Raw genomic sequence first — 14,374 nt, forward strand, 5'->3', positions numbered from 1 at the left:
TGCCTGTCTGTACCTCTCTGTACCTGCCTGTGCCTGTCTGTACCTGTCTGTGCCTGTCTGTGCCTGTCTGTACCTGCCTGTGCCTGTCTGTGCCTGTCTGTTTCTGCCTGTGCCTGTCTGTACCTGTCTGAACCTGTCTGTGCCTGTCTGCACTGTTCTGTACCAGTCTGTACCTCTCTGTGTCTGGCTGTGTCTGTCCGTACCTGTCTGTACCTGTCTGTGCTTGTCTGTACCTGTTTGTGCCTGTCTGTACTGTTCTGTGCCTGTCTGTACCTCTCTGTGTCTGGCTGTGCCTGTCCGTACCTGTCTGTGCTTCTCTGTTTCTGCCTGTGCCTGTCTGTACCTGTCTGAACCTGTCTGTGCCTGTCTGTGCCTCTCTGTTTCTGTCTGTGCCTGTCTGTACCTGTCTGAACCTGTCTGAGCCTGTCTGTGCCTGTCTGTACCTCTCTGTTTCTGCCTGTGCCTGTCTGTACCTGTCTGGACCTGTCTGGACCTCTCTGTTTCTGCCTGTGCCTGTCTGTACCTGTCTGAACCTGTCTGTGCCTCTCTGTTTCTGCCTGTGCCTGTCTGTACCTGTCTGAACCTGTCTGTGCCTGTCTGTGCCTCTCTGTTTCTGTCTGTGCCTGTCTGTACCTGTCTGAACCTGTCTGAACCTGTCTGTGCCTGTCTGTACCTCTCTGTTTCTGCCTGTGCCTGTCTGTACCTGTCTGGACCTCTCTGTTTCTGCCTGTGCCTGTCTGTACCTGTCTGAACTTGTCTGTGCCTCTCTGTTTCTGCCTGTGCCTGTCTGTACCTGTCTGAACCTGTCTGTGCCTCTCTGTTTCTGTCTGTGCCTGTCTGTACCTGTCTGAACCTGTCTGTGCCTGTCTGTGCCTCTCTGTTTCTGTCTGTACCTGTCTGTACCTGTCTGGACCTGTCTGGACCTGTCTGTACTGTTCTGTACTGTTCTGCAGAGATGCAACAGGAACATTCCCTGATTTCCCTAGTGCTGAAGATGGGGGATCAGCATCCATATTTGCACAGAAGACACCAGAGCAGGTAAACACACGCGCACACACACACACACACACACACACACACACACACACACACACACACACACACACACATTCTCAGCCGTGAACCAGCGTCTGGCTGTAAGGAGCCTCTGATCACACTGGAGGCTCCGCCCTTTAGGTTGCCGTGGAGCTGGAGGAGAGAGAGAAGAAGAAATCCAAAAGGAAGACAGAAAAGAGCACTGGGAACGAGAAGAAAGACGAGAAGAAGAAAGAGAAGAAGGGGAAAGCTAAAGGCCCAGGGGGGGCAGAGAGCAGCGAGGTAAGTCCATGAGAAAGACAACGCGTCTAAAATCAGATCCTCCCCACAACAACAGGGACCTTCATCTGTGGTGTTTGAACCACTGGCTTGGCACATGCATGAATGACCAGGAGTCTTCTGCGCTCCTGACGACAGCCAATCAGGTGCATGGAACCCAGCCACTCCGGAATGTGGACAAATCTGACAGCCAATCCAATTTGTGTACAAATCTGACTGCAGCCAATCCAGTGCGTGGCCAAATCACATCAAGTCACACTGGACTTCACATGGTCATTAGAAGAGCACGTCCTTTGTCCTCTGTGTTGACTCGCAGCGTCTCGTTTTCGTCTCCCAGGTTACATGGGTGACTCGAATGACCTGAACTGAGTGACCTGAAGCCCTCCTCATCTCCTGCTTCTTCTCATAGGCTGATGTGCTGTAAAATGAAGTGAAAGTCTTTTGTGGGGACCGTTTACAGGGCCCATCTGCTCGTGACCGCTGTTCACAACTGTAAACTTAGTACTTCAGAAACAGGCCACTAAAAGACCCTAAAAACACAAGATCCAGTGGTTTCTTCTCCAGAGAACCCTGAACCACACTGGGCAGCTGTAGTACTATTCCAGCTGTGTGAAAACAGCTCGGACGGCTGTAAACTGGGCGGTGGCCGGCGGGGTGTGGTCGGGACATTGTTTTATTGGGCTGCTCTCTGCTCTTTCAGGAAATATCTGTGATTGCAGGTTCTGCTCGTCCTGTGTCCTGCGTTCTCCTGATAACCTGCTTACCCTTAGAGCCTTTGCTCTTCCTTCTCCGTAAAAACTGCACGTTCCACACCAGCCTGAACGTTTCCTGTTTATGAGCCGCTGTGCTGCACAGTGGAGATATTTACGCTTAAGTAAAAGGAACAGATGAAGATGCTGCTGTGATTGAGGACCTGTCTCACAGTCCCACTGTCTCACTGTCCCACTGTCTCACAGTCCCACTGTCCCACAGTCCCACTGTCTCACTGTCCCACTGTCCCACTGTCTCACTGTCCCACTGTCTCACTGTCCCACTGTCCCACTGTTGAAGGCCAGACCTTGAGCTCTCCGAGGAACACAAGAGCTGGTGTTAAATGTCTCACAGTTTCATGCATTTCCTCCATTAAATGTGCGCTTGTGGTAGTTGTTTTCAGTATTCAGCACAGACTCTGATATCACTGGTCTGGTTTAATCCACTCAAACATACGTAACTTAAAGCAGAACATATCTGTGACTCATTAGGACAGGCACGGATTGTATTAAGCTGCAAGCTTCATTCTAGACATCTGCGTTTTGTCACTGTCAATACCCTCTGACCCATCATGCAATCTAAAGATGTTTAAATACCCAGAAGCCCTCAGTATATCCATAATCATTCATCATTTAAGCAGAGGGTTCAGCATAGCATCAAAGACCTGCTAGTAACTTCAGGTCAGGCGAGCTGCACAAATGTCCACTCACTGAGACCGACTGAGCTCTGGACTCACAGAATGGCGTCTTTGTTCCTGCTCTATTTAATAAGAGCACCTGTAATTCTTCCGAAACATCGATACCTTCACTGAGTGATTTGAGGGCGCACGCTTCCTTCTGAAGGCTGAATCACTTTTCCAAGACCATTAGCGAGGGGTGTTTTTGTGTCAGCACTCTCAACGTTTCTAACACTTATGGTTCTGTTCTGTGTTTCAGACGTGCACAAATTCAACAGCTTCATTTTTCCTCGTGTTTCTTAAGAGCTACAGCTCATGTTGAGATGAACAGTGGGTAATATACACACAAGATGAAGCAGGACTGTTGCTGGAGTAATGAAGTGTGAGCTACTGTGTCTAATAAAACCAGCATGGTGTGAGCGCGGAGGCCTCGTGGGGGGGGGTCGAGGGGGGGTGCGGAGTGGGCCCAGGGTGCTCAGAGCCAGTGTTTACTCTGACCGACCAACTGCCTTAATTCAATTGGGCCATGACTCCGTTTCTTCACCAGTCTAGCTGTGTGCTCTTTTGTTAAAGCATGCTAGATCCATAAGGAACACCCCACCATGCCTCCAGAGCAGTTAAACATCACAAGGCATGCATTAGACCACTTACGACTGTCTGATGTGTTTGGAGGGATTCCTGTCTTTTGGGGGGGCCATTAACCGCTAATGGGGAAGTGTGTTGAGAAGCAGAGGAGATGTGAAGAGATGTATGTCAGCTAACCTCAACCCTGCTGAGAAGATCCCGCACTCATCAACACACGTCCTCACCACGCATGCAGAGCAAACATTTGTGCAAGTGTGGGGAACTGTGATTAAGTGTGTGGAGACTGTGTGTGTGGACTGTGATTTAGTGTGTGGAGACTGTGTGTGTGGACTGTGATTTAGTGTGTGGGTACTGTGTGTGTGGACTGTGATTTAGTGTGTGGAGACTGTGTGTGTGGACTGTGATTAAGTGTGTGGAGACTGTGTGTGTGGACTGTGATTAAGTGTGTGGAGACTGTGTGTGTGGACTGTGATTAAGTGTGTGGAGACTGTGTGTGTGGACTGTGATTAAGTGTGTGGGTACTGTGTGTGTGGACTGTGATTAAGTGTGTGGAGACTGTGTGTGTGGACTGTGATTAAGTGTGTGGAGACTGTGTGTGGACTGTGATTAAGTGTGTGGAGACTGTGTGTGTGGACTGTGATTAAGTGTGTGGAGACTGTGTGTGTGGACTGTGATTAAGTGTGTGGAGACTGTGTGTGTGGACTGTGATTAAGTGTGTGGAGACTGTGTGTGTGGACTGTGATTAAGTGTGTGGGTACTGTGTGTGTGGACTGTGATTTAGTGTGTGGAGACTGTGTGTGTGGACTGTGATTAAGTGTGTGGGCACTGTGTGTGTGGACTGTGATTAAGTGTGTGGAGACTGTGTGTGTGGACTGTGATTAAGTGTGTGGGTACTGTGTGTGTGGACTGTGATTAAGTGTGTGGGCACTGTGTGTGTGGACTGTGATTAAGTGTGTGGAGACTGTGTGTGTGGACTGTGATTAAGTGTGTGGGCACTGTGTGTGTGGACTGTGATTAAGTGTGTGGAGACTGTGTGTGTGGACTGTGATTAAGTGTGTGGAGACTGTGTGTGTGGACTGTGATTAAGTGTGTGGAGACTGTGTGTGTGGACTGTGATTAAGTGTGTGGAGACTGTGTGTGTGGACTGTGATTAAGTGTGTGGGTACTGTGTGTGTGGACTGTGATTTAGTGTGTGGAGACTGTGTGTGTGGACTGTGATTAAGTGTGTGGGCACTGTGTGTGTGGACTGTGATTAAGTGTGTGGAGACTGTGTGTGTGGACTGTGATTAAGTGTGTGGGTACTGTGTGTGTGGACTGTGATTAAGTGTGTGGAGACTGTGTGTGTGGACTGTGATTAAGTGTGTGGGTACTGTGTGTGTGGACTGTGATTTAGTGTGTGGAGACTGTGTGTGTGGACTGTGATTAAGTGTGTGGAGACTGTGTGTGTGGACTGTGATTAAGTGTGTGGGTACTGTGTGTGTGGACTGTGATTTAGTGTGTGGAGACTGTGTGTGTGGACTGTGATTAAGTGTGTGGGCACTGTGTGTGTGGACTGTGATTAAGTGTGTGGAGACTGTGTGTGTGGACTGTGATTAAGTGTGTGGGTACTGTGTGTGTGGACTGTGATTAAGTGTGTGGAGACTGTGTGTGTGGACTGTGATTAAGTGTGTGGAGACTGTGTGTGTGGACTGTGATTAAGTGTGTGGGTACTGTGTGTGTGGACTGTGATTTAGTGTGTGGGTACTGTGTGTGTGGACTGTGATTTAGTGTGTGGAGACTGTGTGTGTGGACTGTGATTAAGTGTGTGGAGACTGTGTGTGTGGACTGTGATTAAGTGTGTGGGTACTGTGTGTGTGGACTGTGATTAAGTGTGTGGAGACTGTGTGTGTGGACTGTGATTAAGTGTGTGGAGACTGTGTGTGGACTGTGATTAAGTGTGTGGAGACTGTGTGTGTGGACTGTGATTAAGTGTGTGGAGACTGTGTGTGTGGACTGTGATTAAGTGTGTGGAGACTGTGTGTGTGGACTGTGATTAAGTGTGTGGAGACTGTGTGTGTGGACTGTGATTAAGTGTGTGGGTACTGTGTGTGTGGACTGTGATTTAGTGTGTGGAGACTGTGTGTGTGGACTGTGATTAAGTGTGTGGGCACTGTGTGTGTGGACTGTGATTAAGTGTGTGGAGACTGTGTGTGTGGACTGTGATTAAGTGTGTGGGTACTGTGTGTGTGGACTGTGATTAAGTGTGTGGGCACTGTGTGTGTGGACTGTGATTAAGTGTGTGGAGACTGTGTGTGTGGACTGTGATTAAGTGTGTGGGCACTGTGTGTGTGGACTGTGATTAAGTGTGTGGAGACTGTGTGTGTGGACTGTGATTAAGTGTGTGGAGACTGTGTGTGTGGACTGTGATTAAGTGTGTGGAGACTGTGTGTGTGGACTGTGATTAAGTGTGTGGAGACTGTGTGTGTGGACTGTGATTAAGTGTGTGGGTACTGTGTGTGTGGACTGTGATTTAGTGTGTGGAGACTGTGTGTGTGGACTGTGATTAAGTGTGTGGGCACTGTGTGTGTGGACTGTGATTAAGTGTGTGGAGACTGTGTGTGTGGACTGTGATTAAGTGTGTGGGTACTGTGTGTGTGGACTGTGATTAAGTGTGTGGAGACTGTGTGTGTGGACTGTGATTAAGTGTGTGGGTACTGTGTGTGTGGACTGTGATTTAGTGTGTGGAGACTGTGTGTGTGGACTGTGATTAAGTGTGTGGAGACTGTGTGTGTGGACTGTGATTAAGTGTGTGGGTACTGTGTGTGTGGACTGTGATTTAGTGTGTGGAGACTGTGTGTGTGGACTGTGATTAAGTGTGTGGGCACTGTGTGTGTGGACTGTGATTAAGTGTGTGGAGACTGTGTGTGTGGACTGTGATTAAGTGTGTGGGTACTGTGTGTGTGGACTGTGATTAAGTGTGTGGAGACTGTGTGTGTGGACTGTGATTAAGTGTGTGGGTACTGTGTGTGTGGACTGTGATTAAGTGTGTGGAGACTGTGTGTGTGGACTGTGATTAAGTGTGTGGGTACTGTGTGTGTGGACTGTGATTTAGTGTGTGGAGACTGTGTGTGTGGACTGTGATTAAGTGTGTGGAGACTGTGTGTGTGGACTGTGATTAAGTGTGTGGGGACTGTGTGTGTGGACTGTGATTTAGTGTGTGGAGACTGTGTGTGTGGACTGTGATTAAGTGTGTGGAGACTGTGTGTGTGGACTGTGATTTAGTGTGGGGACTGTGTGTGTGGACTGTGATTTAGTGTGGGGACTGTGATTTAGTGTGGGGATTTGGTTTGAATGTGTGTATCCCTGATTGGGGGGAGGAAACACACTCCCTACTCCCCTGCACCCACAGCACTAGACGAGGGAGTCTGAGACATCACAGCGCTAGAAGAGAGAGTCTGCGACAGCACAATGCTAGACAATACAGTCTGAGACAGCACAGAGCTAGACAATAGAGTCTGAGGCAGCACAGTGCTAGACAATAGAGTCTGAGACAGCACAGCGCTAGACGAGGGAGTCTGAGACATCACAGCACTAGACGAGGGAGTCTGAGACAGCACAGCGCTAGACGAGGGAGTCTGAGACAGCACAGTGCTAGACAATAGAGTCTGAGGCAGCACAGTGCTAGACAATAGAGTCTGAGACAGCACAGCGCTAGACGAGGGAGTCTGAGACAGCACAACGCTAGACGAGAGAGTCTGAGACAGCACAGCGCTAGACGAGAGAGTCTGAGACAGCACAGAGCTAGACAATACAGTCTGAGACAGCACAGAGCTAGACAATAGAGTCTGAGGCAGCACAGTGCTAGACAATAGAGTCTGAGACAGCACAGAGCTAGATGAGGGAGTTTGAGACAGCACAGAGCTAGATGAGGGAGTCTGAGACAGCACAGCGCTAGACGAGAGAGTCTGAGACAACACAGAGCTAGATGAGGGAGTCTGAGACAGCACAGCGCTAGACGAGGGAGTTTGAGACAACACAGAGCTAGACGAGAGAGTCTGAGACAGCACAGAGCTAGACGAGAGAGTCTGAGACAGCACAGCGCTAGACAATAGAGTCTGAGACAGCACAGCGCTAGACGAGAGAGTCTGAGACAACACAGAGCTAGATGAGGGAGTCTGAGACAGCACAGAGCTAGACAATACAGTCTGAGACAGCACAGAGCTAGACAATAGAGTCTGAGGCAGCACAGTGCTAGACAATAGAGTCTGAGACAGCACAGAGCTAGATGAGGGAGTTTGAGACAGCACAGAGCTAGATGAGGGAGTCTGAGACAGCACAGCGCTAGACGAGAGAGTCTGAGACAACACAGAGCTAGATGAGGGAGTCTGAGACAGCACAGCACTAGACGAGGGAGTTTGAGACAACACAGAGCTAGACGAGAGAGTCTGAGACAGCACAGAGCTAGACGAGAGAGTCTGAGACAGCACAGCGCTAGACAATAGAGTCTGAGACAGCACAGCGCTAGACGAGAGAGTCTGAGACAACACAGAGCTAGATGAGGGAGTCTGAGACAGCACAGAGCTAGACGAGGGAGTTTGAGACAACACAGCGCTAGACGAGGGAGTCTGAGACAGCGCAGAGGTAGACGAGAGAATTTGAGACGGCACAGAGATAGATGAGATCGTGTGAGCTACCCTGCGTGTGTGAGGTGTGATGCGTGACCCAGCAGGTTTGGCTTGTGTGTGTTCCAGGGCTGGAAGATGAGACCCAGTGGCTTCCTGCACACTGTCAGTGAGGGATCCAGGCTGTACCGAGGTGAGTGAAGAAATCCACGGTGTGTGTGTGTTTGTCTTAGTGTGTGTTTGTGTTGGGGGGGTGTGTGTGTGTTTGTTAGGGTGTGTTTGTGTTAGGGTGTGTTTGTGTGTGTTTGTGTTGGGGGGTGTGTGTTGGTGTGTGTGTGTTTGTTAGGGTGTGTTTGTGTGTGTTTGTGTTGGGGTGTGTGTGTGTGTGTGTGTGTGTGTGTGTGTGTGTGTGTGTGTGTGTGTGTGTGTGTGTGTGTGTGCGTGAGGGTGGTTCTCTCAAGTTTCTGTTTCTGGAATATAGTAAAATAACAAGTGTAGAGCAACGTGAGAGGAGTCAGGACACACCTAGATGACTCACAGCCTGTCTCTCCCTCTCTCTCTCCCTCTCTCTCTCTCTCTCTCTCTCTGTCTGCCTCTCTCTCTCTGTCTGTCTCTCTGTCTCTCTCTCTCTCTCTGTCTGCCTCTCTCTCTGTCTCTCTCTCTCTCTGTCTGTCTGTCTCTCTCTCTCTGTCTGCCTCTCTCTGTCTCTCTCTCTGTCTGTCTCTCTCTCTTTAGCAAGATCATCTACCACTGTATGTTGTCTGTTTGGTAATCTACAACATTCCACTTTACTGATGGAAGATGTTTTATTTGTCTAATCATTGATGTATTCTGTTTGTAGTATTTTGTTTGTAGTGGTGGTTTTCTAAAGTGAGTTCTTATATTATCATTGAGAGATTTCAGCATGGTTGTTTCTGCTCCGTAATGGCAGTACTTTAGATCTACTTGTGATGTGTGAGTTTAACACTGACGTACGGACTTAGTCCAGTCCAGTAGTCCAGATGGGCATATCGTGTCCTTTCCAAGTGATCCCGTAAGGGGGGAGGGGGGATTCCACTAATGACGTCCCTACAAAATTCAAGATGGAAGTTCACTTTGAGATTTGAGTGTTACTGATTAATTACTGGTCGTTAGCAGCTTTGTCCTCTAACGCATTTATGTCCCTGTGGAAGTAAGAAGCATTATTTGTGAACTTTGGGTTTCTAGGTTTCGTTGTGTGTTGTAGTGCGGTCCCCTCACAAGGAAAATGGAATTTTGTTTTATGTCATAAGACTTCCTGCTCCTGAAATAACTTGAAAGAGATGACCACTGTGCTTTCTAAACCTACAAAGCCAGCTCTCTCTCTCTCTCTCTCTCTCTCTCTCTCTCTCTCTCTCTCTCTCTCTCTCTCTCTCTCTCTCTCTCTCTCTCCACCTCCAGGATACTTGGTATAATCCTCTGACACTAACATCAGAGTATCTTTACACTAACACTAAGTGCAGCGGTGTGTTGGTGAACTCATCTGACGTTCAGACTACACGCTTTGTGAGCGTCGCCAACGTCTCAAACTGCTCTCACTCTATATTCACTGAGAAGTCCAGAGGAAGAATATTTCATCAAAGCTGCACACAGCGTACAAATATGTCCAACCTTTCATAAGCAAAGGTGTATTTGGTTTATTCAGAAATAAGCACGCTGGCTGGTGATGAGGTATCTCCAATTCTCTGAGGTTCTCTGGAGGTTCGTGAAGAGCAGAGTTAAGATATCCATCTCACGCTGGATAGTCATTGTTTTCTCCTGATCCATGTACTGCATGAACGTCATGCTATCTGGACAATCATCTCGCCTACTCAGATCCAAATGTGTGTGTGTGTGTGTGTGTGTGTGTGTGTGTGTGTGCGTGCGTGTGTGCGTGTGTGTTGGTGCGTGTGTGCATGTGTGTTGGTGTGTGCGTGTGTGTGTGTGTGTGTGTTGGTGTGGGTGCTGGACTGTCGTGTGGAACAACAAATCAGTATGACTACCTTCTACAAAACCCCAGATGGCATGAATGTGTTTCAGTAATGGACCGACACTTCCTGTCTGTCGTGGGTCTTGTGATCTTTCAGCAGGAAGTGAGAATCCCAAGCTCTGTTTCTGTATACCAGTGACCCGTGGTGACAGGACCGGGTGCCGGACTTCCACAAATCTCGTGTGCAAGAGTGTGTGTACGTGAATGGGTCACAGGGGAGCGGTCAGAGAGCGTCAGAGCGTCAGATCTGCTCACAGTTTCCTCCACGCTGCTCCAGATCCACACCCACGTTCTCTCCTACTGTCAGAGTCGGTCGGCGAGCAGCTCATCTGTCTCCCACTGACAGCTCATCAGTGTGATGAGAAGGAGTGAGCTTGTGGATGAGAGAGTTAGGGGTTAGGGGTTAGGGGTTAAGGTTAGGGATGAAGCCCTGTGCCGTGTCAACCTCTGCCCCACCTCCTCCTAAACCCCCCGTGACCTCCCTGCCTGTGGTCTGAGGTTCACCTCCTGCAGGCCCAGTCACCTGCACGCTCCTGTGATTCCTGGGGGTTTGGCTCTGTTCTCGTGGACCTTGTTTGTACACGGAGACGTCCTGAGGGCTCGCGGGCGAACGCAGAACCTCCTAATGAACTTGTGGTGTGTGTTTTGCGCAAGAAAAATATGCAGCGCAGAGAATGCAGTAGCATGACAGACAAGCGTGTGTGAATGAGGGAGAGAGCAGACAGAGACACCTCAGGACCTCAGGACCTCTGGACCTCTGGTGAGCAGCTTCTCATTGGATGAAGCAGAAAACAGCCAATCCTGCTGCCATGCCTGGTATTAAGGCTGGGTTAAAGACTTGGTTTAAGGCTAGATTTAAGAGTAAGTTTAAGGCTGGATTTAAGGATGGGTTTAAGGGAGGGTTTAAGACTGGGTTTAAGGCTGGGTTTAAGGGAGGGTTTAAGGCTGGGTTTAAGGGAGGGTTTAAGACTGGGTTTAAGACTGGGTTTAAGGGAGGGTTTAAGAATGGATTTAAGGCTGGGTTTAAGACTGGGTTTAAGGCTGAGTTTAAGGGAGGGTTTAAGAATGGGTTTAAGGCTGGGTTTAAGACTGGGTTTAAGGCTGAGTTTAAGGGAGGGTTTAGCTAGGGTTAGGTTTTTGTCCACTCAAAATCATACAGGAATGTGTGTGTCTGTAGGTGGCTGTGTTTTAGTAATCTGTGCCCTTGTGTTTGTCCTCGTGTGTGTGTGTGTGTGTGTGTGTGTGTGTGTGTGTGTGTGTGTGTGTCCTCGTGTGTGTGTTTGTGTGTGTGTGTCCTCGTGTGTGTGTGTGTGTGTGTGTGTGTGTGTGTGTGTCCTCGTGTGTGTGTTTGTGTGTGTGTGTCCTTGTGTGTGTGTTTGTGTGTGTGTGTTTGTGTGTGTGTGTGTGTGTCCTCATGTGTGTGTTTGTGTGTGTTTGTGTGTGTGTCCGTCCTCGTGTGTGTGTTTGTGTGTGTTTGTGTGTGTGTTTGCGTGTGTGTGTGTGTCCTCGTGTGTGTGTTTGTGTGTGTGTGTGTCCTCGTGTGTGTTTGTGTGTGTGTGTGTGTGTGTGTCCTCGTGTGTGTGTGTGTGTGTGTGTGTCCTCGTGTGTGTGTTTGTTTGTGTGTGTGTGTGTGTGTGTCCTCGTGTGTGTGTTTGTATGTGTGTCCTCGTGTGTGTGTTTGTGTGTGTGTGTGTGTGTGTTTGTGTGTGTGTTTGTGTGTTTGTGTGTGTGTGTCCTCGTGTGTGTGTTTGTGTGTGTGTTTGTGTATGAGCATGTGTGTGTCTGTTTGTGTGTGAGCATATGTGTGTCTGTGTTTGTGTGTGTCCGTGTGTGTGTGTGTGTGTGTGTGTGTGTGTGTGTGTGTGTGTGTGTGTGTGTGTATATGTGTGTTGGTGTGTATGTGTGTGTCTGTGTGTGTGTGTGAGCATGTGTGTGTCTGTGTGTGAGCGTGTGTGTGTCTGTGTGTGTGCTTGTGTGTGTGTGTGTGTGTGTGTGTGTGTGTGTGTGTGTGTGTGTGTGTGTGTGAGAGTGTGTGTGGTTGTTGCATTCCTGGAAAATGAAGCTGAATTATAATGAGAAGCAGTACACACAGATCACTTCTCCAACATTAATCACCATATTGCCATAACAAATTTGACCACGTCACTCTGGAGCTCCAGCCCTGCTCCACCTGCTCCACCTACTGCCCTCTGGACGTCCAGCACCTTCACCCCACTCCAGACGTCTAGGGTCAGACTCCAGACTAAGAAAACTGACACCACACACTACCCACACACCCCACATGCCCTCACGCCCCACACACACTCACGCCCCACACACCCTCACGCCCCACACACACTCACGCCCCACACACCCTCACGCCCCGCACACACTCACACCCCACACACCCTCACGCCCCACACACACTCACGCCCCACACACCCTCACGCCCCGCACACACACACCCCACACACCCTCACGCCCCACACACACTCACGCCCCACACACCCTCACACTCCAAACACCCTCATGTTCCACACACACTCACACCCCACATGCCCTCACGCCCCACACACACTCACGCCCCACACACCCTCATGTTCCACACACATTCACACCCCACACACACTCACACCCCACACACCCTCACGCCCCACACACACTCACGCCCCACACACCCTCACGCCCCGCACACACACACCCCACACACCCTCACGCCCCACACACACTCACGCCCCACACACCCTCACACTCCAAACACCCTCATGTTCCACACACACTCACACCCCACATGCCCTCATGCCCCACACACACTCACGCCCCACACACCCTCACGGCCCACACACCCTCACACTCCAAACACCCTCATGTTCCACGCACACTCACACCCCACACACCCTCACGCCCCACACACACTCACACTCCACACACCCTCATGTTCCACACACACTCACACCCCACACACACTCACACCCCACACACCCTCACGCCCCACACACACTCACACCCCACACACCCTCACACTCCACACACACTCACACCCCACACACCCTCATGTTCCACACACACTCACACCCCACACACACTCACGCCCCACACAGCCTCATGTTCCACACACATTCACACCCCACACACACTCACACCCCACACACCCTCACGCCCCACACACCCTCACGCCCCACACACCCTCACACTCCAAACACCCTCATGTTCCACACACACTCACACCCCACACACACTCACACCCCACACACCCTCACGCCCCCCCACACACTCACACCCCACACACCCTCACACTCCACACACACTCACGCCCCACACAGCCTCATGTTCCACACACACTCACACCCCACACACACTCACACCCCACACACCCTCACGCCCCACACACCCTCACACACTCATGCCCCACACACCCTCATGTTCCACACACACTCACACCCCACACACACTCACACCCCACACACACTCACGCCCCACACACACTCACACCCCACACACACTCACACCCCACACACCCTCACACAGCTGAACTCAGTGTGTAGTCTTTCTTTCTGTCTCCATGTTGTAAACATTAGAAAAGGTTTTCATTCTGAATCTGTCCAAACGGGGGACCAGTGCTGAGATGCAGGTCCTACATCCTGTCAGACGGTGATTAAAACTAAGCGTTGGGTCTGGGGAGGCCGTCTGGGGGGGGGGGGGGGGGGGGGGGGGCGTCTGGATCAGCAGCTCCGCACACACATGACAGCTCTGTTGTATCAGCTGCCTGTAATTGAGATAATACTATGCGAGGGGTTTATTTAGCCGTAATGAACCATGAAGGTGAGGTCTGTGTTTCCTGGACTGCAGCCCTAGAGAGCAGCGCTGATTGGAGACGGTCTGACACCCTGGGGCGGGGGGTTGCAGTGGCTGGAGACTTTCTCATAGTGCTCTCTCTCTCTCTCTCTCTCTGTCACTCCCTCTCTGTCTCCATCTGTCCATCCACCTTTCCTGCATCATGTATCAGTTTTTCCTGGACATGACCTGTAAACCTCATCTCCAGTATTCTGGCAGGAAGTGCATATGACGGTTACCCAGAATCCCTCTTCCTGTGTACTGGAGGACAGGTGACAGGAGCCAGTGAGCAGACAGAGTGGGCGCTCTATCCCAACGCTGGGGCCAGCGTGCAGATGTACAGTCAATGAAAGGTCAATGAAAGGTCAAACGACAGGGCACTGCTGACACAGCGAGCAAGGTGGAACCCCCCAGAGAGGTGGAGTTGAACATCCGCCCCCCAGAGAGGTGGAGTTGAACATCCGCCCTCCAGAGAGGTGGAGTTGAACATCCGCCCCCCAGAGAGGTGGAGTTGAACATCCGCCCCCCAGAGAGGTGGAGTTGAACATCCGCCCTCCAGAGAGGTGGAGTTGAACATCCGCCCCCCAGAGAGGTGGAGTTGAACATCCGCCCTCCAGAGAGGTGGAGTTGAACATCCGCCCCCCAGAG

At 50.4% G+C, this 14,374-nt stretch overlaps 1 protein-coding gene across 3 annotated transcripts in view; it reads left to right on the forward strand.

Moving 5' to 3' along the window:
• The window catches only part of drc11 (dynein regulatory complex subunit 11), a 47,477-nt gene that overhangs the window by 7,824 nt on the left and 25,279 nt on the right, over window positions 1-14,374 (forward strand). For 2 of the 3 annotated variants that reach the window (XM_076992651.1, XM_076992652.1), the window contains exons 7-9: window positions 954-1,038; window positions 1,177-1,317; window positions 8,056-8,119. In XM_076992651.1, coding sequence (XP_076848766.1) covers window positions 954-1,038; window positions 1,177-1,317; window positions 8,056-8,119 — 290 coding nt within the window. The remainder of the gene's footprint in view (window positions 1-953; window positions 1,039-1,176; window positions 1,318-8,055; window positions 8,120-14,374) is intronic. The other variant, XM_076992653.1, reaches the window with a different exon arrangement.

The sequence above is a fragment of the Brachyhypopomus gauderio genome, unplaced genomic scaffold (assembly GCF_052324685.1).
Source record: "Brachyhypopomus gauderio isolate BG-103 unplaced genomic scaffold, BGAUD_0.2 sc95, whole genome shotgun sequence".
Lineage (NCBI taxonomy): Eukaryota > Metazoa > Chordata > Actinopteri > Gymnotiformes > Hypopomidae > Brachyhypopomus > Brachyhypopomus gauderio.